Source organism: Theobroma cacao, chromosome 4 (assembly GCF_000208745.1).
Source record: "Theobroma cacao cultivar B97-61/B2 chromosome 4, Criollo_cocoa_genome_V2, whole genome shotgun sequence".
In the NCBI taxonomy this organism is placed as follows: Eukaryota; Viridiplantae; Streptophyta; class Magnoliopsida; order Malvales; family Malvaceae; genus Theobroma; species Theobroma cacao.
In genome coordinates, this window is record NC_030853.1 from 199,261 (window position 1) to 223,586 (window position 24,326).

Genomic DNA, 24,326 nt, shown 5'->3' on the forward strand with positions numbered 1-24,326 from the left:
ATTTTTCATCCATCGCATCATAGCCGCACAGATAATTTAGCATAAATAAAAAAATAATACTTCATTTATTCCTACATTTCGACCATATGACCCCATCTTCACTATTGTTCCGGAATTCTCTCCATAACCACATAGTTCAATTGTTTTTTTTTAATGATATCTCTTATCATTGTACCATTTACGCTATTCTTCAGACATATTGTGCTCAAAACTCAAATTACTAAAAATAGTTCTTCACTTTTATTGCTTACATACGCGACTCCACATATACATATATATTTATTTTAAACATCAACATTCATCACCGTGTAAGAACTCTTGTCAACTATATTCAAATCGAATTCCCTTTTTACTTCACTTTTCTCATTTTCGACATTTCTAATTTATCCTTCTTTTTCACTTCCATAAATCATAGTTAGTCTGCGAACATCAGAATATAATCAATCTCCAATTCACTTTTTTGACATTTAAGTTATCATTCAACTTACATTCTACTAGACTTTATCTATCATATAGTCCATGTGAACTCACATTATAATGATGTACAACTTTACATACTTACAAACTCAAGCTTTTCTCTTATCATTCCCAACCATATACATAAGTTTCGTTACACCACGCATCCTTGTATCACAATGTCATTAACCACATTTCAATCATTAAGTATCATTTTCAGCCAATCACAATCCGATATCCGCATATGCTTTACGATCTTGTTGATTCTTCAAAGGTTTTCTTTAATTCATCATTGCATCTATGCAATATCACAATATCTAAAAGTCATCTTCATTTTTCATTTACCTTTTATACTTCCATCCTATATATCTTTATTCATTTCGATATTAGTTAGTCACTTGAGATTTAGATTCATTGGAGTCGTGTGCACCTCTTGCGTTTTTGAATTCCAATTTCCACATTAAGCATTCTCATTAACCAGCTTTATTATCAGGATTACTTTCAATCATCTTATATTATTCCTTTATACCAATATACCATTAAGCTCCCTGACAATTCCAAGTTCCACATTTCCTTATCATGTATATAAAATCTTTTAAAGTACTACTAACCATTTTTCTTGACACTTGTAATTGGGTCTATTCATTTCAAAATTCTCATACATTGTCGAACACTTAGTTACTTATTTACTCCTTAATCCTTCAAACACATTCAGTTCAAAAGCATGCACTTATTCTCTGAGATATTTTAATATATTCTCATTTATTTATACCTCAATTTGTATTCTTAGATTTCTCATACGCCACATAATTAACCTTGTCTTATTACCAGTCTTTTTTCCTTCAACTAATATCATAATAAGATTGCAAATCTTCTTAACGGTATGGTAAATTCGTTCTATTGCTATGCCAACCTCAAATTCCTTCACAATTTCCTCACTTGGTATTAGCGTCTCTTTATATCTTAGTATTCATCTTTAGCCCACGTAATATTCCTCTTGGTTCATCACATTGCAGAATATCTTAGTAACTTTCCAATTTCCTTTTTTTTTTTTACTTGCATGCCACGATATCTAAGTCCATGAAGAAACCTTTTAGTTCACGTAATATTCCTAACTCATTTAAACCTCCACATAATAATGTTCAGTAGCAAGGTCAATGTCACGAATTCAACTTATAAATTTATTTTCATACTCCACACACTTTGATCATGTGACCGAAACACGGGATGTTCGTAATGCTATGGCGCTGGATGGTTGGTATTGCAGCAATGCAACTGCTAGAAATTTCTTCCATAAGGAAATTCTCATACTTTTAAGACTACTAAATTAGTCACATGCTCTAGGTCTAGTCAATACTTTTAAGTTTATGTTGTCTCTTAGCACTTATGATCAATCAAACAAGTTTTCACTTAAAAACACCCTTTCCATATGGTAAGACAAATTTTCAATTCCATACTACCACACATAGTTATTCACCCATTCTAGTGTCCACAATTCCTTTAACATTCGTAACTGATTGTTTTCCTTATCTTGCAACTCACATTGTCCAATCACTTTAACTTAAAATTGTCATGAAATTAATCCATATGGATCAACACCTTATGTTTACCTTATTATTAATTCAAGAGTTTCACCTTTCCCTACTTCCATATTTACTTCAAAGAGTGTATTTCTAGGTCCATTAGCACCACATAGCATCACGACACTAATCCTTTCTACTATTATTCATACCTCACAGGAATTAATTAAAAATTTACGTACTTTGATTAATGCTAATTCCCTTCAACCATATTTTAAATACTCCAAACTCGTAAATTACAACTCCAAGTGTATACTCACATATTTATAACCTTCATATATGTCATGGTCATGAAAACTACAATTTACAAATTAACTTTCTATCATACGCACGCTATCAGAACATTAATTTCAACATATCTATTTCACCCTTTTTTGTGCTATGCCAAAATCGTCGTTTAGGCATATTTCACTACTAGCAATCATATTATTTTACCATAACATTTAATGCAAATTGGATTTAAGCAATTGTCTCCAAATAACTCTCAAATACATAACTATCAAATTGTACACTACTTAATGTTAAGATCTTGACCTACTCATTGATCCTTAACCAATCACATTTATAAAATGAATAATTTACTTAATTATTGCATCTCGCCTTTACGGTCATAAGATCAAAGTTGTCCTAAACTTAGAATGCAGAAGCTCTCTTTTAGAGCATTTTCAAAAATCAATATTTTCTAAGTCTCTTATTTTTGAAGAAATCAAATTCAAGACTAATCATTTGCACCATAGTTTGCATAGTAATCCATTTAGACTCTTAAATCGATTCTTTAAAGTGATTTATATATCAAGCTCAAATTTTAACTCCACCAAATGAATGAGTTATTAAGGACCTGTCAGTCCAGCTCCACTTTCCTCCACCTTTAGTCAGATGGATATATCATTACATCAACCTTTCATCAGGATCATTTGCTTAAAATCTTTCCAACAGCAGCTTGTGTTCCGGGTGGCATCTTAAACTCAGACAATGGCACTACTTATGAACTTTACATGACGATAGAAGAAGGGTAAGTTGCTAAGGATAAGAGTTTATATAGCCTCTTGTCTATGACTTGTGCTGCAGTCACAAATCATAAACAAGACTCTACATTAACTCCTACAACTCCGTTGACTAACACAAAAATTTCTAGGACTTGACTAAACCTAGGGCTTTGATACCAAGTCTATAACGACCCAACCTCATTCGCTACCAGCGTCCGAGACCTTCGGGAGATCCCGTCAAGTCCCGAACAAGCCTCTATGAAATTCTTGAGACATTTATTAAATATGCTCTCACGAGCATAAGCGATTAATAATAATAGTCATACTACTGATATTTCTTTTTAAATAATAACAATTAAATGTCAACCACCAAGTTTTTAACAATACATATCCATGAATTACAATAATTCACAACATATAAAAATCTTATGTAACTTGACCCTAGACAGCGAAGTGACTCGGAGCGAGCTAAGAGATGTTTTTACCTATTCTCAATAGACTGAACACGTCGACGAGTATGCGCTAGGCTGATCCTCACCTGAAAAAGGGAAAATAAAAAGGATGTGAGTTTCACAGACTCAGTGATCATCATCGACCCCGTGAGCAGGTGAAGAGGGGAAACAAACATAAAGATGGGATATTTATAAAACTAAAAGTAGGCATAGAAAACAAACTCCATTAAACTGAGAGATTTTGTTTTTATACCTTGCAAGTCTTAAAAATAATAAATCACAAGTAAACATATATGAAAACGATTATATTTAGAATACTAAAAATCTTTCAACTTTGATATTCTGTTAACAATAAATTCAATGACAAGTGTAGAATAAAGAGTCTCAAACATAAAAATGCGAAATCACTGATCACCAATGAATACGTAAATTCCAATTGCCATTCAATAATAAATTTCAAGTGTAAATGCCATGCATTGTGTAATAAAAATCTACAAGTGAGCATCATCCTCGGGTAGGGTTAGTATAGCCCTTAGGCTTACTCTCTCAGACATCATCACCTACTCGTGGAAACCTCCCACTCTACCATATATAAATCGAGACTTCAGGTCCCCATTTACCTACTCGTGGGAACTACCCACGCCACCCTATATAAATCGGAGCTTCAGGTCCCCCTTTTACCTACTCGTGGAAAATACCCCCGCCACCCTATATAAATCGGGACTTCATGTCCCTTTTTTACTTACTCGTGGGAACTACCCAGGCCACCCATAGTATTTCAATCACGTTAAAATAAAAATCATTGCAATTTAATGCATAATTTATTTCAAAGCATGTCATATCCATTAAATCAACATGTTAAGTGAAATCAATAAATTTATTTATTTTTTATCAAATCTCATGAATAAAATAATGACCATTAGCCCAACATCACACAAGCTTGCAAAGTATGATTTTAAAGCGAAAGCCATTGAAAGATTTGTTTTCCCGTAATGAAAACCTTGTAAATATATACTTATGTATAATATAAAAAAAACGAATTAAAAATCCTTGATTTTAATTACAAACAAGTTAAAATTTTCTACCAACTCATACTTTTCACAATTTCATCAACCATCAAATGTAATATATATAATATATTTATAGAGATATAATTTTTGAAATTTAACACTCACTCACCTCACAATAACGGAACGTTACATCGCTACTTTTTCTTACCGATCGCTCGTCGTTTTTTTTAATCTGCCACTGCAGTGCACCACCTTTATTTACTGCTCCTGAATAGTAAAACCCATTATTATTATTATTTTATATTTTTATTATTTTTATTATTATTATCATTTTTTCTTACTCTCTTTTGTCCCCTTACCGTCGGCCTTCCTTCCAGCCGACGTTCCTCTTCTACTTTTCTTTCTTTTTCTTTCTTCCTTCCCTCTCTCTTTTTCTTCTCCCTCTTCCTTCTCCTCCGGCACCGCTGCTCTCCCTCTCTTTTCCTTCTTCTTCTTTTTTTTCCTTCTCCCTCTTCCTTCTCCTCCGGCACCACTGCTCTCCCTCTCTCTTCCTTCTTGTTTCTTCTTCTCTCTCTTTCTTCTTCTCTCTCTTTCTTCTTCTCCAGCACGCCGCTGCTCTCCCTCTCTTTTCCTTTTTCTTTCTTCTTCTCCAGCACGCCACTCTCCCTTTCTCTCTTTCTTTTTCTCTTTCTTTCCTTCTTCTCTTTTCTTCTTTTATTTCTCTTGGCCGGCCTCACCTTTTTCTTTTTTTTTTCTTCCTTCAATGGTCGGGCCCCCTTTACGGGGTGTTACAGTTAGGTTTTTCTTTGCAACGTTTTCTTAAGTGTGTCCATTATGATAACGTTTTATTGTAGCAAAGGGATGCATGGCCAGATTGTATGATTAAGCCAAATGCTCACTTATGAACTGAGTAAACATTTGATTTCATAAAATACCATGTTTAACGGCTTTTACAATTTGCAATCAATGGGCGGCACATGGAAAATACAATCAGTTATTCGATGAGATGGTTGAATCTGGCATCAAGGAAAATGGGGTAATATTTATCTGGTTGTAGACTTTTAATCAATCCAGGGTTCTAGCAGGGATGGATTTGGGGGTTTTAATAAGTCTAAAGGATTATGCTTACTTGGTAGATATCTTCGGTAGAGTAGGAAGAAGGTCGAGGAGGCAATGGAGTTTATGAACAACATGATGTGTGGCAGCATATATACTGCTCAACTCTTAATGATCCCATGGCAATGTTTCTCTTTAATAGCGTGTTGAAAAAAGGTTGTTTGAGCTCGAACCAAACAGTCCTGGAAACTGTTTCATGTTGTCTTCGGTCAAATGCAGGGATGTACGAGGCAATTTAAATATAGGTTAGGAAGTTGATATAGTTAAGAGGAAATCAAAGAAAGGCTGGATGCAGCTTGATGCAAGTACAGACAGAATTCACAATTTTGAGGGAGGTGCAGGTTTTGAATTTTGTAATTCTGTGGAGCATAGAAAATTTTAGAGTGAACTGATGGAAGATACAGAAGAAGTTGGAAATCTACCGACATTACAGGTATTGTGCTTCATATGTACATCAAGAAGGATTATGGCGTAGGACTGTGAATGAGCAGATAGAAACTATTTTTTAACTCATTTAGACTGCTGATGGGTTAAAATTGTTTCATGGGTAACAAGGAGACTGATTATGTTTAGGTGATACATGGTAGTTCCATTCAAACATTGTGCCTGCCTATACGAGAAATACGGCTAATAGCATTCGAACAGTCTCTACTCCTTAATTTCTTCTTTAATATAAGCTCATATGGTTGTGATCCTAAAATACTCAATCATAAATGAATGGCCGAGTAAATCTAATAACAGATGTTAAAATTCTCTGTTTCAATTAAAAACCTGGGCTCAGTGCAATCTCCATTATTTTGAGGAAAATTTATCATCTGATCAGAAAGAAGTACATATTACTGGCTACTGTACATGGAATAAGGACTATAGCACAAACTAGTTAGACGAGTTTTATATGCAAACTGTGGTTTTACACACGGGGGTCAAAGGCTCAACTTTTATTGCCATATTGGTTATGCTAGGAAGGTAAAAAAACAAAAAGAAATGAAGAAAAAAAATAAAAGGGAATCCATGGAGACAGACAAGAGACCTATAGAAAAAATTATAGGATGAAGCCTCTTTAAAACACAAAGTGGTGGCCTAAATTGTAAATTGCTCTGAATAAACAGCTCTTGCGAGGAAAGTAGAAAATGTATCAAACATAAGACACTGTCACAAGTTCTAGCTAATCTTCAAATGTTTTTAACATGAAGTGGAGATTCTGATTTGGATATCTCCACTACAAGTACAAAACGATAATGACAATCTGCTTACCATTGTAATAGAGAGGTAAAGAATAGATCAAAACTTAATAGCCAAGAGTTCTATTTTATGATAATTTCTGCTATACCATTGTAACATACAAGTTAGAATAAATAAAAAATTTTAAACTCAAAGCTCTATTGAATGATAATTTCTGGCATCAATTTGCCATTCTGTACATATAGGAGCAGTTAGTACTGAATAAATGAACGTTAAGAGTTTAATCGTTGGAAAAGAATACAAATTTTGGGTTTGTGCTTGTGTGTTAAGAGTCAGGTGCACCAGCATTAAGTAAGCTTTCAGCATTTACGGTGGCGGAGATTATATTTTCTTGTGTTCGAAGAGGTTATGATTGAATTCTCTCCAAATTCTTCTTGAATTTTAAAGTCAGGGTCTTCAAGTTTGTCTACATCCTCTGCTAACTCATCATCTATCCAAGAAGACCAATCCACATCACTATCCGTTTCCCATGACAACGCTCCGTTGCTTTGAATTATATTAACTTTGTCCATTAATGTTAATAAGATCTGATGGTTCAAATATTCATAGTCCCTGCATATTTTATTACAAGGAATTAATTAAGTCATGCAATCTATAAATCTGTCTTTGCACAAATGTCAATCTTATTATGTATACCTGTATGTGAAAATGGCATGTAGAAGCTGAATAGAAGCAATGAGCACAAACAGTGACCTAACCAGATTTACCATCCACGTTTTCTGTTCAATATCATTTGTTGTGAAGCGAAGAACGGCAACTTCTACCAAGAATGTAGCACATAGTCCTGCCAACAAAATGAAACTTTTACATTGCAAAGGACCTTATTTAAAGTTCTCGAATCTACTATCCAATATGAAGAAGATAAGGGAATAACGAATTAAAAAAGAAAGAGATACAAGCAAGGCAAAGTATGTACGCATACCAATATATAGCCTGGGTCTTACGGTATATGTTTGTTTTGTGCTAGTGAACATGTAGATGATAAAAATTGACATAGAGTAGACTAAGAATGTTTTAATTAATCTTGATTCAAAGAGCATGGCATTGTGCAGGGCATGTAGCTTATCTATGACAATGAACATGCTTGCTAGCTTTGATTCCACAGCCTCCTGTAAAATGAGAAAACCAATCAGAACGCTATTCCATGCAAGAACATTACTGAAGGATATTAACAATGCTAAACCTGAGCTGCCAACATTGACTTGGAATTTTCAACCAAGTGATCGTGGACTTGTTGAAGCCGTTCTTGTTGTTTAAGAAGCTCTTCCCGTTCTTTTTGGCCATATTCAGCTATCTGCTGCAGAGCATTCCTATAATTCAGAAACAAGTAAGAAAAAGAAAAATTATTGAAACTCTTGAGTTTGATATGTTCTCGTAAAATTTTTTTTTCCTGTTTTACCTGCTCTCTTCTAGTGCTTCAGATTGAAATCTAGTCAGAGATCGTAGACCCTCAAGTGCTGTTGACTGCCCCTCTAGAACTTGTTGTTGCTTATCTAGAGAAATCCCTGCCATATTTCCAATGTCATCAGCTGTTCTTTGCAGATTGTTTATGCTTGAAGACATTGCATTTCCAACTCTGCTTATCTCATTCTCTATTGAAATAGCTTCATTTTTCAAGTTATCTATTTCATGCCCCAAATTTTTGTTAGCACCATCAAGCAATGCTAATCCTTCCTTGAGTTGATCATTCATCATTGCCTGACCATTTCGCAGCTCTTTTTGCGAAGCTGCAATATCTACAGCTTGCTTGTAAACTGTCCGCCAGCGCTCATTTAAACTGTGCATATGACCTTCTAAACTGTGAGTTGTTTGATCTACATTACGAATTCGAACATCAACTGCATTTAATGAATCATGAATCTGATTTGAACTCTGCAACAGAACATTTGTTGTTTCTTCTATAGAATCTAGTTTGTCTTCTGCATATTGGGCTGAATTTATCAGTTCATTAACCAGACTCTCGGTGTCATGCTTAAACGCCTGGTTCCTGATAACACCAAAAACACAAATTCTGGTCGTCATAAGGAAAAAAAAGCAAGCAAAGTAAAACTGATATTAACTTGGCTGATAAGAGACGAAAGCTTAACTGTAACTGATAGCAGATGGAGTTAGTCTCAAGCAAAAATTCGAGATAAACCTTGTGTTCCAAGTCGTTTAAATGCTTTAGGCAATAAACCATGGGAGATTTTGTGTCACAAAACGGGAAAGGGAACCTTCCAGAATCCTTTTGAAAGCAGTCACTTAGGTGCCATGCAAATCTTGAACGCTTCTCGTCTGTAGCAATGATCTCTTTGCAGCCAGCAAAGAGATGTCTATAAGCATTCTTCCAGCAAGAATTTGACCCAACCAACTTGTTCTTAGCATCTTCAAGCAACCTGATTCCCTTCTCATCGTTTAGACCATCCACCGAGAATTCAGCCACAGAGGCATGGCGAATCGCCTTTGTATTAGAATAAGTTTCTGCAGAAGAAGAGAACCAACCCCATGACCGGCATCTTGGTGAAACAGAGAGTATCATCAACAGAAACAGAAAAAAGTGATGATAAATCATTGAAGCCTTCATTGTCTCAAAACCCAGAACCTGCACTCAACGGTTCAAACACAGAAAATTAATGTTCACCACCGCAAAATCCCACATCAAACAAAGCAAAAATTTGACTCCGCTCCCTTTATTTGCAGTAACAGAGTCCAGTAACGCTTCATATATTAGAGTAGACAAACCAGTCTTGGAGTCCAAGAAAAGCGAGACCAAGGATTTCAATTGTTTCTAATTTTATGTACTTCATTAGTATTAAAATTATTTCTAAATATGAATTCGACTTTATCACGGAAAGGTAGCATCAAAAGACTACTGTTCATTGCCGAAAAGTTTCCATTATGTCAATATCAGTATATTTGACAATTAGATTAAACAGAATAAAAAGACCGACAGAAGATGAAAAGGACAAGACAAATTTACATCCCAACATTTTGAACCGGCTGGACTTGCAGACAGTCTCACAACATCACATAGACAACATTATATTGTCATAAAATGACAAAAAAAGAAGTCACCACAGAAAGTCAATTACAAAAACATTTAATCATCTATTAATCACAAATCTTTAAAGAAACTTTTAGTACGGCAATGAAACTGGAAATCAAAAGTGTAAGCGAGAATACAACCTTGGCTTGAGAAACGTAAAAGAAAAATGAAGAAACGGAGCGAAGCAGAGCAATGAATTGAAAAGGAAACCGTCAGAATATGAACGATGCGTTTCTCCACAAAATGGCGCGTAATCCGAATATGAAACGATGCGTTTCAAAAGTCGCCCTGATTTTAACGTTTCGGCTCATCGCCGTTAATCTGCCTCAATAGTAAGGCGGAGTTTTCGTTGTCAAGGCGCAGTCCGGTGGCTACCCAAATAGGCTTCTAAAGTTTTATTTCATATTTCATTTTAGAGGTGTCCAATCTGTTCGGGCAGGGTTGGGGTATAGTTTTGAGGCAAAATATGGTCCAAACTTTTGGTTTTGTAATTTGTGGACTTTTCACTAAACTTTCACCCAATTCATTAAAATTCTTGGGTCGTACTTCTTGGGCTCAAGTTTGGATCCATATCCATGTGTCTTTTAATGTACATATTTTCCACTCAATACCTCTTCTTTGTTGGAACAATTTGGCTCTACTTTTTGAATTGGATTCTTTATGGTAAAATCCAAACAGTACCTCAAAACACTTCAAAATGATATTTTGATCTCTTTTATTTTAAAATGATGTTATTGATTCTTTGATTGTTAACATTGTTAGTCAATAATTAAGTATTAAAATAAGACAAATTACCAGATTCACAAATCCCGTTTCTAAATTTTATGAAGTTTTAAGTTTTTTTCTTTTTTGTTAAATATTGAATTTTATTAATATGAAAATAAATTTTATTAAGTTTTGAAAGAAAACATGAGATTTTTTTTAAAAAAAAAAAAGTCATTGGTGACTTAAAATATTTATATAGTATTGGTTATAAATTTTTTAACTGTTGACTAATGGTGTTAATAATTAGAAGATCAAAAACATCATTTTGAAACAAGAAAAATCAAAATGTCTTTTAGAAGTGTTTTGAAAAGACTTTTTTTTAATTTTACCCGATTCCTTATGATCCAGTTGATTGTAAAAGGAATTGGATGGGCAAGTATGCTTAACGGAAAAAAAACCTTTGCGAATGCAAAGAACTTGGTGGGTAAGCATGTTGTTAAGTGGTCATCAAAAACAAGACGTAGATGTCTAATTTGTAGGACATAGAATTGCAGGAGCAGGACAAAAAGGATGCAACTTAAATAACAAACATGACATACACAAGTATGCAAAGAACCCTTGCTTGAAGCTAATACACATCCAAGATCCAAGAGGTCGAAATGGTTTAGGCCATCACGTAAAACTACTCAAAATAAAAGGAGCATCATTTCATATCTTAACATCCAATTCTACTAGCCTAAGAGATCTTCATAAGCCAAGAAGGCATTCTGTCTTTATGGTTGGACACAGCTTGGCTCTGAGATTAATCACTCAAAGGCTAGCAGAATAAGAGGTCTTGAACTCTAATCTTCCACTTAATGAAGGCTCACAACAAATGACTCATATAAAGAGCTGTCGTTATTGTGCATCCCAAGTACCAGTACTGGATGCTAACTGCTGCCAAGGTGTGCGTACTCTTGATTAATTCACCAAGTTCAGATATATCTCACTAGACCTCAAGTGACAAGCATATATAATTTGTATCTGGACGGGGCTCGATTAACAATTCAAACATACATGGATGCCAACCATGCAGAATCAGAGCTCAAAAGAGCTAACAGATACCAAAACCAGTGAACCCAGCTAAATGATGATGGTAATTTTACTAAGTATCCCATATGTTCAAGTAAAGTCCTAAACTTTATCATGCAAAGCAAAGCTCCTGCACGGTGGCCTGGAAAATTTAAGGACATAATAATGGAAGAAACTATTAATTATGTTGACAAAAGAAAAACAGAAGGATGGTAAAATCATGATATACTGGGCAGGAAAACATTCAGGTTCACAATGGGGCTGTGGCTTGTTGCTTGCTTAAACAGGCCTCTCATCTTATTAGACAACCTGAAACAAATGCAATATCATCTAGGGGTTCCATTAAAGAAAGAATTTAGAAGAGTAACCTAAATCGTGGAGCAGCAGTGAATATTCGTATCATTTTGTGGACAGAAGTTGCAAAAAGCATAAAATGTGATTATTATGATAGATCTGTTCTCACATATTAACCACACTTTTGGACATTAAAAATATTCTAAAAAACAGAAAAGCAAAACTGATTCTTAGCCACACATCTTAATTTTGTATTTACTCTCCAGTAATTAGCCTCACAATTTGATACAAGACAACTCCCAATTTCAATGAAGGTTACAGATCAAAGCCAGACAAAATTGAATAATAGAATCTGTATATGATCATTACCACTATTCAAGCCACAATATTTCAAATGTTCAACTACCTTATCCAAAAATAAAAATGTTAAACTCTCCTGCTCATATTGTTAAGCAAAAGGAATTCCAATTGTGTCAAAACACTTCAATACAGCCAGCCATCAATGCCATTTTAAAACTAAAACTGCAATAACTGATAAGATTCGGATAGAACAAAATAACACAAACAGATCACGATTCATTTATGTAAACTCAATCATCACTTCCTCGCTAATAACATCACAAAAGAATGAATTACAATGCTTTCATTCATCTACTAAATAGAAAACACTAAAAGTTTTACCTCACACATGTGACCCTTGACCATTGACACCCAATTCCACAATAGCTGCCTTTTCTTTCCCCAAATCATCTTCTTCTTTAATCTCATCATCAAGATCATCATCAGAATCCAAAGTGAAATTCTGCACATTATTATCCATCTGCTGCATTTCGGCCCCTAATGGCCTATACCGCAAACCATTCTCTGAAACACCAACACCATTCCTTTTACCCATAATTGACAACATCCCAACAACCAAAACCACAGCCATAGCAAGATGGCAATTAAATTGCAATGTTGCAATAGCTCTCCCTCTATGATACTCAGGGTGACCTTTGCACTTAATAGTATAATTCCCTCTACTTTTTTCATGTAAACTACATCCATGAACGATCAAATTAGTGTAAAATGAAAACCCCATTTGCACAAACCATGTTCCTTGTAAAATCAATCCAATGCCTCGTCCCAGTTTCGAGTAAATCGACCTTTTCGACCTCAACTCTCGCATTGTAGAAACCACACAAATTGCTATGGGAACACATAAAAGATCAAAATATCTGTTCTCAATCCCACTGGTATCCTTTCTTTGTAAGTAATACAACAAAAATTCTTCAACAAAAGCTAAAAGGAGAACTAAATCAAGAACAGAATCAGGCCATAAATATGAACTTTGCTTATTATTTGAAAGACCCAAAGCAGAGTAAAACAAGAAAAGCAGAGCAATTGGGAGTACTTGTAATTGGAGCATCGACCCCACTCGGTCCTTTGAACTGAAAGCATCAAAGATTGAAACCAGAGAATTAAAGAAGATCAATAGGGAAAAGACTGATACAAAGATGAAGGATGATGAAGAGGAAAATGGATTTTCTTTAGTTTTTGAAATAGATGTAGATTTGATCTGGGCCGAAAGTGAAGAAGATGAAGTTGAATTCGGGATTCGGGTCAGGTTTAAAGAGGTTATGGATTCCCAGGACCCAATCAGGATGAAACCAACGCCGGTAATGGCGTAGGTGAAAAATCCCATTTTTTTTTCTTGTAAAAAAAGCTGGGGGTTTATTTCTTTGAATATGTGAAAGCTTTTTTGCTATTTTGCTTTGCTTTCAAGAATTGTAAGATGTTTGATGTGGGGTTTTATTTTCCTGGGAAAATCAGATTCTAATACAATGTTGAAGTCAAACAGTCCTTTGTTGTTGGTTGTTTAATGGCTGATTTCTTGTACTTTGACTTTTCTGTTTGGTTTTTGATTCAAGAATGTCACCTCTTGGAAACTTCCCTATATATTATGGATCTGGTCTGACCCGGGAAACTGAACCCATTTCTAATGCTTAAACAAAGCCCAACTTATTGGATTAAGTTGGTTGTGTTTTAGTTGGGCCCTTCGGCTTTCTTTTGGGCTACTATTATAGAAATTAATTAAGATATTAATAATTAGAAATTAAAAGTAATTATGTGAATTTTAAATCTAATATCTATAATTTATACTATATATAAGAGTAAGATGATTTGATTACTATTCAATTTCTTTCAATTGAGTCTCTAATTGAATGACAAGTGTCATTCAATTAGAGCCCCTCCTAATATATTTTTTTTGACTTTTGCTCTTCAAAATGACGTCGTATTGATGTTAGACTTTTTACATTTTTTATTGTCTATTAAGGGTATTTTTTTTTTACCCTTCAATCGATTACTCTGTTATTGTTGAGCTTCTCATTTTTAGGGATGTCAACGGGTCGATTACCTTATAATTTTGAGATAGCCAAACCCTAACCCTATTAAAAATTAATTATCCTAACCCTATTAACTACCCGAATAATTTAAAAATTACTACTCTAACCCTAACTCTAATGCATTTCTACTATCCTATAATTACCCTCACCAATTTAAATACCCGATTAAATAAAAAAATTATTAAAATCTTTTTCATGGGTACCCAATTACTCAATTAACTTTTCTAACCTCATAACTTCTCTTTAAATTTATATGTTATAAGTTTATATAAATAAAGGTATATATACTGTAATTAATAATTTTATTAGTTATAATTTTTGTAATGTTAATACAAAATAAAAAGTAATATATTTATATTTAAAAGTACATATATATATATATGCACACACGCATACATAANTTAGTATATATATAATAGTGATTATATTTCTTATAAATGAACTCAATATATATAATGTATATATATATTTAAAAACATTACAAGTTAATTAATAATAATATTTCATGAATGAATTTAATTAATTATAAGGATTTGTTCTTAATTTCATGAAATTAAAAAAAAACATTTAGATTTTAAAACTATTCTAATCTCAAAAGCTTTCTTTAAGTATATATATTATAAGATTATATAATTAATGGTATATATATTATAATTAATAATTTTATAAGTCATAATTTTTGTAATGTTAACACAAAATAGAAAGTAAATATATGTATATTAAAAATATATATAATAAATAAAAAAATTAATTCCTTTATAATATGATATAATATTCAAATTATTTAAACATAATTAACAATCTAATAATTTTTTAATTTAAATATATTAATGTTATCATATTAATAATTAGAGTAACCATACTTTTCATATATTTGTTAGTTTTTAACAAAAAGAATTACTTATAAAATTAGTAAAAATTATATATTTTAAATTTAATTATTAAAATAATAATAAAATATTTATAAATAGTAATCGGGTTCGGGTAACGGAAACCTAAGGGGTAGTAACCGAACCCGATTCGGGTAGTGAAATCACTACCCAAACTCTACCCGAACCTTTTTATGGAGTACCTTAACCCGGTGTAACCGGGTAGAGTACCCGTTGACATCCCTACTCATTTTATTGTTTTGTTATATTTGCTTTCGATGATCAGCCTCCCAATTGTCGTTAGCCTCTCTTCTGCCAGCTGGTCATCTTTTGTTTCCTCCCTTGTCTTGCCGAACTCTTTTTCCTCCGCTAATACCTCCTTTCTCTTTCTTTTCCATTGTCTGGCTTATTCACTCAAGCCAATTCTCTCTTTTTCGCAGGCTTTTCCTTCAAAGATCTTTTTCAGAGCTCCGCCCTTACCCTTAAAAAAAGATTGGAAGGGGAAAACCCTTGGTTTACTGTCAAGTTTGCGGATTGCCAGTTGAGTATTGTGAATTCAGATCCGAATTCGATAAATGCAAACCCTAGTTGTTCCAAAACACACCCGACCTTTACCTGAATCTCCTTCAAGGTAAACGCCCTTTAATCACCACCGTTAAAATCAATCCTTTTGGTTTTTATATATTAATTTTTTTGTTCAAAATTCTATGTGCAGCAGCGGATGCTAAAGAAGCTAATAAAGCTGCTGATCAGTTACAATCCACTGGCATCTCTTTTGCTACTACAGGTAAATTTTATTTGTTATTCTCTTTTACATACTTCAATTTCTATCTCTCTTTTTTTCAATTTTGATTATTGGATTTGATTTGAAATTTGATTTTGTTGTTTATTGTTGGTTTAAGCTTATTTCAGTAAATCACATTCCAAAAATTCTTGAAAAAAGAAAAAGATTTGCATGTAGTAAATCAATTCTATAATGCGTCAGTTTTATCCTAGATGATTATGTTTGTGAATCGGCAGTTTATCGTTCTAAACTAAATGGTTGAGTTTATTAGTGTAGTAATGTACTATATTTGATAGTGTTATTCGGCCTTAGAGCCTAGAAGATGGAGGTGACGCTATAATGATATGGTACTAAAGTTGGATTAAGGCAATAATTTAAGTTGGTTTTATTGTTGTGGTGGAATAATGAACTTGGTTCAATCTTCTTTGATCTCTTCAAAACTCTAAAGTTGTTTATTATTATTATTATTATTTTTTATTCATTATTATAGCTGATTGCATCTGAATGTAGAGGTAGGAAAATTAGAATAACACGATGCTTAAGTTATTAGCTTTATCGCTTCAACTTTTAGCATAAAGTAATTGTAAATGGGGGATTCAAGAAAAAAATCTAAAATGGTTATGGGGAAATTCGGTCTTCTATGCATAAAGCAATGGAAATAACTTCTAAATAGAAAAAAAAGAACAAAGTTATTTTTAATACCAGAATTAAAGATGGCCAGAGATGTAGTTTTAAGTTAAAAACTGTTGACTTGAATCACAAACGATTTGATGTAAGTCAGGCATGTGATTGCCCATTATTAGTTGCAAGTAATAAATGTAGTACAAGCAAGCCATAACACTTTTTAGGAAGTTATCACTAAAATAAAAGTTGAGGATTATCATTGTATAATTATAATAAAACAAAAAAAATCCCAAATTTCAAAATAGGATCACGTTTTACATAAAGCTGAGCATGTATAGAATAGCATTAGTTCTAAGGGTGGGTTTAAACGAGCTTATTGCAAGATGATAAAAAGTTCGCAATGTGATAATTAGATCTCTTTGATTTTTGAGCTATTTTTATTTGTTAGTCTATTTACGAAATTCAATTCAATAATTTTGTAGGACCAATTGCAAAGAATTATGAGGTGGGAGTTGTACTTATTTATTTAAGTTTGTCAATTAAACTCAAATACATGCCTTGTATATATAAAAGTAAGATGTTTCAATTTCTTTCAATTTGTTTCAATTGAGTCTTCAATTGAATGACAAGTGTCATTCAATTAGAACTCCCTTTTATTTTTTTGACTTTTCATTTTCTATTGAATTAATTTTTTTTACACCTTATGTCAAAAATAAGTTGTTTTTGACATTTGAAGGGTTTTTTTTATTTTAATAAAAAAATTTTAAAACAATAATTTTTAACTTTTAATACTTATAAGATAGATTCATTTAATATTTATCAATTGTAATTTAATATTATTTTTTATCTATATTCTCTTATTCTGCATCAACCTGAATCTATAGTATATAGACATCTCTTTTGTACATGAATTTTTAAATTCTAACAAACATCTATCCAATATATTGAATAAAATAAAAAAGTCAAAAAGGTCTACTCATTTCTCAATATACATGACACACAATCATCATTGAATAAATAAATCAATTAACTCTTTTTAGAGGTGAAGGTGGGAGGGTATATAATTAAAGAACAATTAACTCTTTACTCAGCTAACAATTATAGGTAATTGCAAAGGAAAAATATATAAACTGCAAAGAGATCTAATTATCACATTAGGAACTTTTTATCATCTTGCAAGGAGACAAAGCATTACTAAGCCTAAGATTTTAAGGCCAGCAACAATGGGTTGAGCATGTTGCTGGTGTTCTGAACTCAAAACATATAATACTAGAAATTATTGACTATTTTATATTGATAGGATCTTTAGATTATACTGTTGTCTTATATTTTATAACTGTTTATTTTAATCTGTTAATAGTATAGGTTATATACTTTCTTATTTCTTAATAGTTTATTATACATCTAATAATTTTTTATAGGATTATCGTCTTTTTTGGATAAATTCTGCTTTAAATAAGATAACTAATTGGGTCAATTGATTGTCATTCTCAATTGAATTAATTTTTTTTTACACCTTATGTCAAAGCTGCGTTGTTTTATTACATTTGAAAGGTTTTTTATTTTTATTTATTTTAGTAAATAATACTTGAAAACAATAATTTTTAATTTTTAATGTTTAGAATATAGATTCATTTAATATTTATCAATTACAATTTAATATTATTTTCTATTTATATCCTCTTATTCTGTATGAATCCGAATCCATAGTTTTTAGACATCTCTTTTATACATGAATGTTTAAATTTCAATAAATATTCATCCAATTTATTGAACAAAATAAAAAAGTCAAGAAGGTTTATTCATTTCTTAATATACATAGCACATAACATCATCAAACAAACAAATCAACTAAATTTGACAGCAATTAGCCATTCATTTTATATGTAAAAGATATATTTTTAGAAATTAATAACTATTTTATATTGATATGATCTTTATATTATATGCAGGGGCGGAGCCTCCTTATGTGATGGGGGCCCATGGCTCCCCTAAAACTTTTAAAATTTTTTCCATAACATATAAAAAATTTTAAATTTTTTTATATATTCTATTATTAGCTCCCTCGAAATAATGTTTTATTTAATAATTAATATAAATAAAAAATAATAAAATGATTTCACTTATCTTACTCAACTTTAAATTTTTTTAATTTATATTATTATTTTTATTTATATTTTTTTATTTGTTTATTTTTATTTTATTTATTCATATGTTATAAGTTTTTATAAATATTCTTTCCCAAATTTCTACAAATCATTAACCATATTTTTTTTCTTTCCTTTTTGTTATGTAATATGTGGTATCTACCTTCTACTTGTCATGTTATTCTTTTTTATGTTACATAAATTTTATTTTCTATGATTTTAATGTTTAAAAATTAATAAATTATTATATAGTTCTCAAATATAAGTTGTAATAGTACCTTGTTACTTAAAATTTCATCAACGTATCATTTTTTTATTAATCCTGATTATGTAAGAGAAAATCAACTTAAGTATATTTTTTTATATGCTTTACATTTTATGTTTAGTTAAAATAAAATTCTCTTGAATATATAGTATTTAAATAATTCTAATTATATAAGAAAAAATTATTAATCTTATATATCGTTTTTAACTATTTATATTTTACAAATTATAGTTTTATATTTAGTTTCATATTTCTATTATTAATATTTTTATTGTTGATTGAATTTAACATATTAGGGTTTAAAAATTTTTAACTCTTATTTAATTGTGTTTGGCCCCCCCAATAAAATTTGGCTAGCTCCGTCCCTGATTATACGGTTGCTTTATATTATACAACCGTTTATCTTAATATACCAATAGTACATGTTATATACTCTCTTATTTTTTAATATTTTACTGTTTTATAATCATATATATAGGTGCAAGTTTCCGATAATTGAAACCAGAGCAAATAATTATTTTAAATTAATAGCAATTTATTTTTTCCTCTATTAGTAAAAATCAAACATTCATGCAGTTGACTAATACAATATTACTTTTTCTACAAACTTTTTAAAAGTACCAAATTAAAATCCACTCTAACATAATCAATATTTTCTATAATCTTTTTCGTAGCGTAGCTACAGGCATCATCCTAGTAAATTTATAAAAGAAAAATGTATTGTATAAATCACGGATATAGGATACTCAGTGAAATTATCATCATGATTTAGCCTGCTTAAATTACAGTAATTGGTAAAGGTAATTTTAAGCAACATAAAGGTAATGGCTGCTTCTGATTTTGATCCTTGCTATCTTAATGGAATAAATTACAGCATCCGTGAGATTGACCATATTGTCAAGATTTTAAGGCAAATAATAATAAAAGCAAATATATAGTATAACTAACACAACAAAAAAGTAAAGAGACTAAAGACTATAAGTTTATATTAGATTAGATTTCACATAATTACTTTTTAATTCTAATTACCTTTATCTTGCTTAAAATCACACTTGTTACTTTTAAGGGAATCATTTTCCTTTGGATGTTAAAATTATATATTCAATTCATCATTGATAAATGATTTATTATTGTTTTGAAATTTAATAAATATAATCTCAAATGTTAAATGTTGTTTCTTGCATCGCATAGGTTTAAAACTAATACATAAGATAATGGCAACACAATAGACATGTTGTAAATGAAAAAAAAAAAAAAGAAAAAGAAAGAAGAAAAACCGAGTTTAGAGAAGAGTATCAAACTTGTTAAAAGGAGATGAAGTAAGTGTATAGGACAAAGAAAAGCGATCTCCATCTACAAGTTAGGGAGTGATGATGATGATTCATTCTTGAAGGCCTATCTTTAAACCTTCCTCTCGCGTATTGTCTATGATTGTAACCAGAAAATATGATAAACATGTAGAACGTACAAGCAAGATGCTGGGTAACTGGATGATCCACGTGAGCCAATAAAGATCGAAAAGCCAATAACAAGAGAGCTGTAGTGTTAACCCATAGACCCTGGATTTCAGCTCAAGTTATTCTTTATAGTTTCAACTGCCAAATCTGCTACAACCCAATACACCATCCACAACGGCATATATAAGCATTATTTTCCTATATATTAATGAGGAATTATGATTACTTTACACATGTTTAATGTCATTTAATTATAATTAAATACATAAGCAATTGGAGCATACATTCATTTCTCAATTGTCAACTCCTAGTGTATTCCAGATTAGCCCAAAAAAGGATAAGGATACCGCCAGTGACATTGATCTTTTAAGTTTGCAAATCTTGGTCACAGTTGGTGACATAAGTTCTATGTACAACCCAAAGAAGCATAAGTTTTTCCCCTATCATGTACTTGACGGCACAGGATTAAACACCCATCTTTAAACAGTTCACTGGCGTATCTTCTTCTGGTTGAAAACTTGAGAGCTGACACAACCAAAACGATAAATTTGCTGCCTTTGCCCAATTGCCAATTCACTTGCCTACCAACTCCAAAACTTTGTGTATAAATACAGATACTGGCCAGTTTATCTTCGTCTTCACACATAGTCTTTGTCAGGAAAGAGTCACAGAGAAACCAAAAAACATGAAAACCAAAGGCCTTTACTGTTTTCGTACTTTCCTTTTAGTCTTGTTTTTCCTGGGTTTTCAAGATTGTGTTCAGGGAAGGTTGTTAGCAGCATCAAAACCTGACAGAGATGATGCTGCTGCCTATGCCCGTTGGTTGGTGTCCCAGAATACTTGGGGGATTTTAAAGTAATACTATTTTCTCTCTTACTTCTGCTACTTTTCAATTATTACAATCTGTTGTTCTGATTCTTGTTTGGGATTGTAATTCGGGTTCTGTGTTCATGTGTCTACTTTAGCTGTTGATTAGATGACCCGATTGATTGATATTCTTAAATTATGATTCGCGATTATCATAAAAATGAAGCTTCGACGTTTTTTCGCTAAAAGATTGATTATGGTTGAAATGAAGGGGAAAAAATGCCATATTTGCAGTAAAGACAGAAAGTTTATCGCTGATATATCTTTTAATATTGGAGCTTGTTCTAATAATTTCTATTGTGTTGTGTGTTGCGTAGATCATATTTGTTGCTTGGTAAAGCTCATAAATCATTTGAGTTGGAGGTTTGGCTTATTTGTCATTTTAATTTTGCAGTACTTTATCAAGTGAGTTGGAAGGAGCACCCTTTGGGTAAGGATTTCTCACATCTTTATATAGTTAATGAAATGAAGTTCTTTCTCACGGTTAAGCTCAATAAATTTAGTTCCTTTCTTTGGTAATACTCATTTCTTTGGCTTATACGAGTAATTTCACCTTTCTTTATAAGCCAAAGTTAGATGTTTTCTAGAATTGTGAGTGAATGGTATTCGGGATCTTTTGGTGTCAATTATTTTGGATTCTGTACAAGATTAGCAGACCTAGTTACAGAGAGAACAAGGATCTTATCTAATCTTACTCTTGTTTTGAATCTCTGGTTTTATTGGTAAGGATTAGATTTTGATGAGATCTGATTATTCCTTTCAGAGTTTTAGGAGCTTATATACAATTCACCAACATGCAATCATTCAGAAAGCATAAGGATGCTTAAACTCTCTACATTAATATATAGTTATATACCTTTATTTGAAAATTTGCATGGCATTTATTTTTACATTTTCTTATCGCAATATAACAGGCTTTCCAAAACCTTCGGTATTCAAATCTAGTTGTTTGAAAATGCCATGATACTCTCTCATGTCCTGTATTTTTCCCCACTCAACCAGAAAGTTAATTTGCGCTGCAGGAATGTTGTTTCATTTAGTGATGGGCTACCTGACAAAGGTACTGGCATACCATATTTCTATTTGACAACCCTTGATCCAACAGCAAGAAATGCATTGAAAGACCAGAGGTCCTCACTTACAATCAGTGAGTATCCACTTGGAACTTGTGGCAAAGCAGACCCAGAGAGCCCTGTTTGTGCAAAAATCACATTTACAGGATCAGTACGTTTGCTAAATGCAGTACTTTTCTCCATAGAGCTTATTGCTTTTTCATTATTCTGTAGTCACCATTTGGAAATTATTATTGTGTTTAGTGTGAATAATAACTTCTGGTTCTTATAGTATTTGGTTTTGGCTTACTTGTGTCATTTATAAAGATTAAGTTCTATATGTTAATCTGATACTTATGATGAAGTTTTGCTGTTTTTAATCACTGTAACCATTGGAAAGAAAAAGAGAAAGGAAAAGAAGAAGCAAAGAACTTTTTTAATGATTTTTAAACTTAATTGGATTGTGCCTTGTGGTGTTTTAGTTGGGACTGCTTGATGCAAAGTCTAAGGAGGCGGAATTTGCTCAAACTGCCCTGTTCACAAAGCATCCAGAGATGAAGGGTAATTTGTTAGCCCAAATAATTGTCATTCACTTGGTTTCCTTTTTTGTTCTAGTGACCGAGTTTGCAATGATTGGTGCACAGGGTGGCCTAAGAGTCATAACTTCCAGATCTTCAAATTGGAGATCAAGGACATATTTATGATCAACTGGTTTGGTGGCCCTAAACCTCTTACAGTGGAGCAGTACCTTGACTACAAAATGTGAGTATCAAAGCAGTATGCCATGTTTGCTCTTGCAATTGTATGTTACAAATGCCCCCCAAGTATAAGCTTTGTACTGTCAACCATATGTCATAATGAATAAGTCTTACTTTACAACGCAATTTCATATTTATTGTCTGCTAATTAATTTTTCCTCCCGTGCATATGGGTTTTTGCCATCCACAGGAACAAATTTGCTGTCAGTCTGTGAAAAGTGAAAATCCAACCAATCTCCATTCTTTACCCAGTTATATCTGTACGTAAATGTAAAACCCTGTATAATGAAAAATATCTTGTAAATAAACGTAACACAGTTGCGCTTATTGTTTATGGTTCACACTATTGCATTCTGAAACAATCAGAAGCAATAAAATGGTTAATATAAGAATTTTTTCAATGCCTTCCTTTCTATTTCATGATAATCTGAAATGCATGAAGCTGTATGCTCTTTAGAATTAATAGCATGCAGTTGATTTATGTGACTACCTTAAATCATTGCTATCACAGAAACAGTTGATAATTTACCTTTTAGGGATGGATGGTAAGTTTTAGTGATGCCTGATATGCAGGCAGCATAAAGATCAGTACACAATAGTTATCCAAAGCGCAAGTTCCTTTCGCATGATCACATCAGACAGCTTATAATTATTCTACTAATTTTTTTAGTTAATCTCTGATGCATTTTCACGGATTTGTTCTTTGTACTTCTAGCAACTGCTTTGTGTGAATTTGAAAGTTCATAGCTTTCTAGTTCAAATCTAAACATGCGCAATGGAATCCACTCTCTTTAATCCTACTATAAGAAACAGCAGGTGCTTCTTATCTTCTAGTGGCTGAGCTCTGCATTCTGGGCAAAAGTATCTTCTGCTTGTGCTTGACTTTGGCAGCAACCAGTTTCTTATCAGATATGTAGTTGAGGATATTTGATATGAGATATGGAACAGTTTGATAATAGATATATGCAAAACTAAAACATGTTAGCAAAAGAAGGAAAGGAAAGGACATAGGAATAATAACCAAAATCGTGCAAAGGTATCTAAATCTGCCTTGCAAGAAGCCTGGGGAATAGGTTCCATGATACAAGTAGTTTATATTAGAATCATAAGAGAGGAAAAGCTAGCGCATAAGGTGGATGCTCTCTAATTGCCTAGTAATAGAAGCAATATCAATCCAAT

The 24,326-nt window shown here is 32.2% G+C and overlaps 3 protein-coding genes across 3 annotated transcripts; 1 reads left to right on the forward strand and 2 right to left on the reverse strand.

The window, feature by feature from the left end:
• LOC18600686 (protein GAMETE EXPRESSED 1) lies at positions 6,996-9,405 on the reverse strand. Its single transcript, XM_018118942.1, has 6 exons — positions 8,930-9,405; positions 8,242-8,829; positions 8,026-8,152; positions 7,765-7,951; positions 7,479-7,626; positions 6,996-7,394 (listed from the first exon to the last, which is right to left on the reverse strand). The coding sequence occupies exons 1-6, from the start codon at positions 9,403-9,405 to the stop codon at positions 7,142-7,144; spliced, it is 1,779 nt and encodes a 592-aa protein (XP_017974431.1). The 3' UTR covers positions 6,996-7,141.
• On the reverse strand, positions 12,281-13,773 carry LOC18600688. Its single transcript, XM_007031290.2, has one exon. It carries the CDS (start codon positions 13,619-13,621, stop codon positions 12,620-12,622), a length of 1,002 nt encoding a protein of 333 aa, XP_007031352.2. The 5' UTR covers positions 13,622-13,773; the 3' UTR covers positions 12,281-12,619.
• LOC18600692 (protein CREG1) lies at positions 20,961-23,562 on the forward strand. The gene is made up of 6 exons (XM_007031291.2): positions 20,961-21,325; positions 21,732-21,767; positions 22,360-22,561; positions 22,872-22,950; positions 23,034-23,151; positions 23,338-23,562. The coding sequence occupies exons 1-6, from the start codon at positions 21,156-21,158 to the stop codon at positions 23,360-23,362; spliced, it is 630 nt and encodes a 209-aa protein (XP_007031353.2). The 5' UTR covers positions 20,961-21,155; the 3' UTR covers positions 23,363-23,562.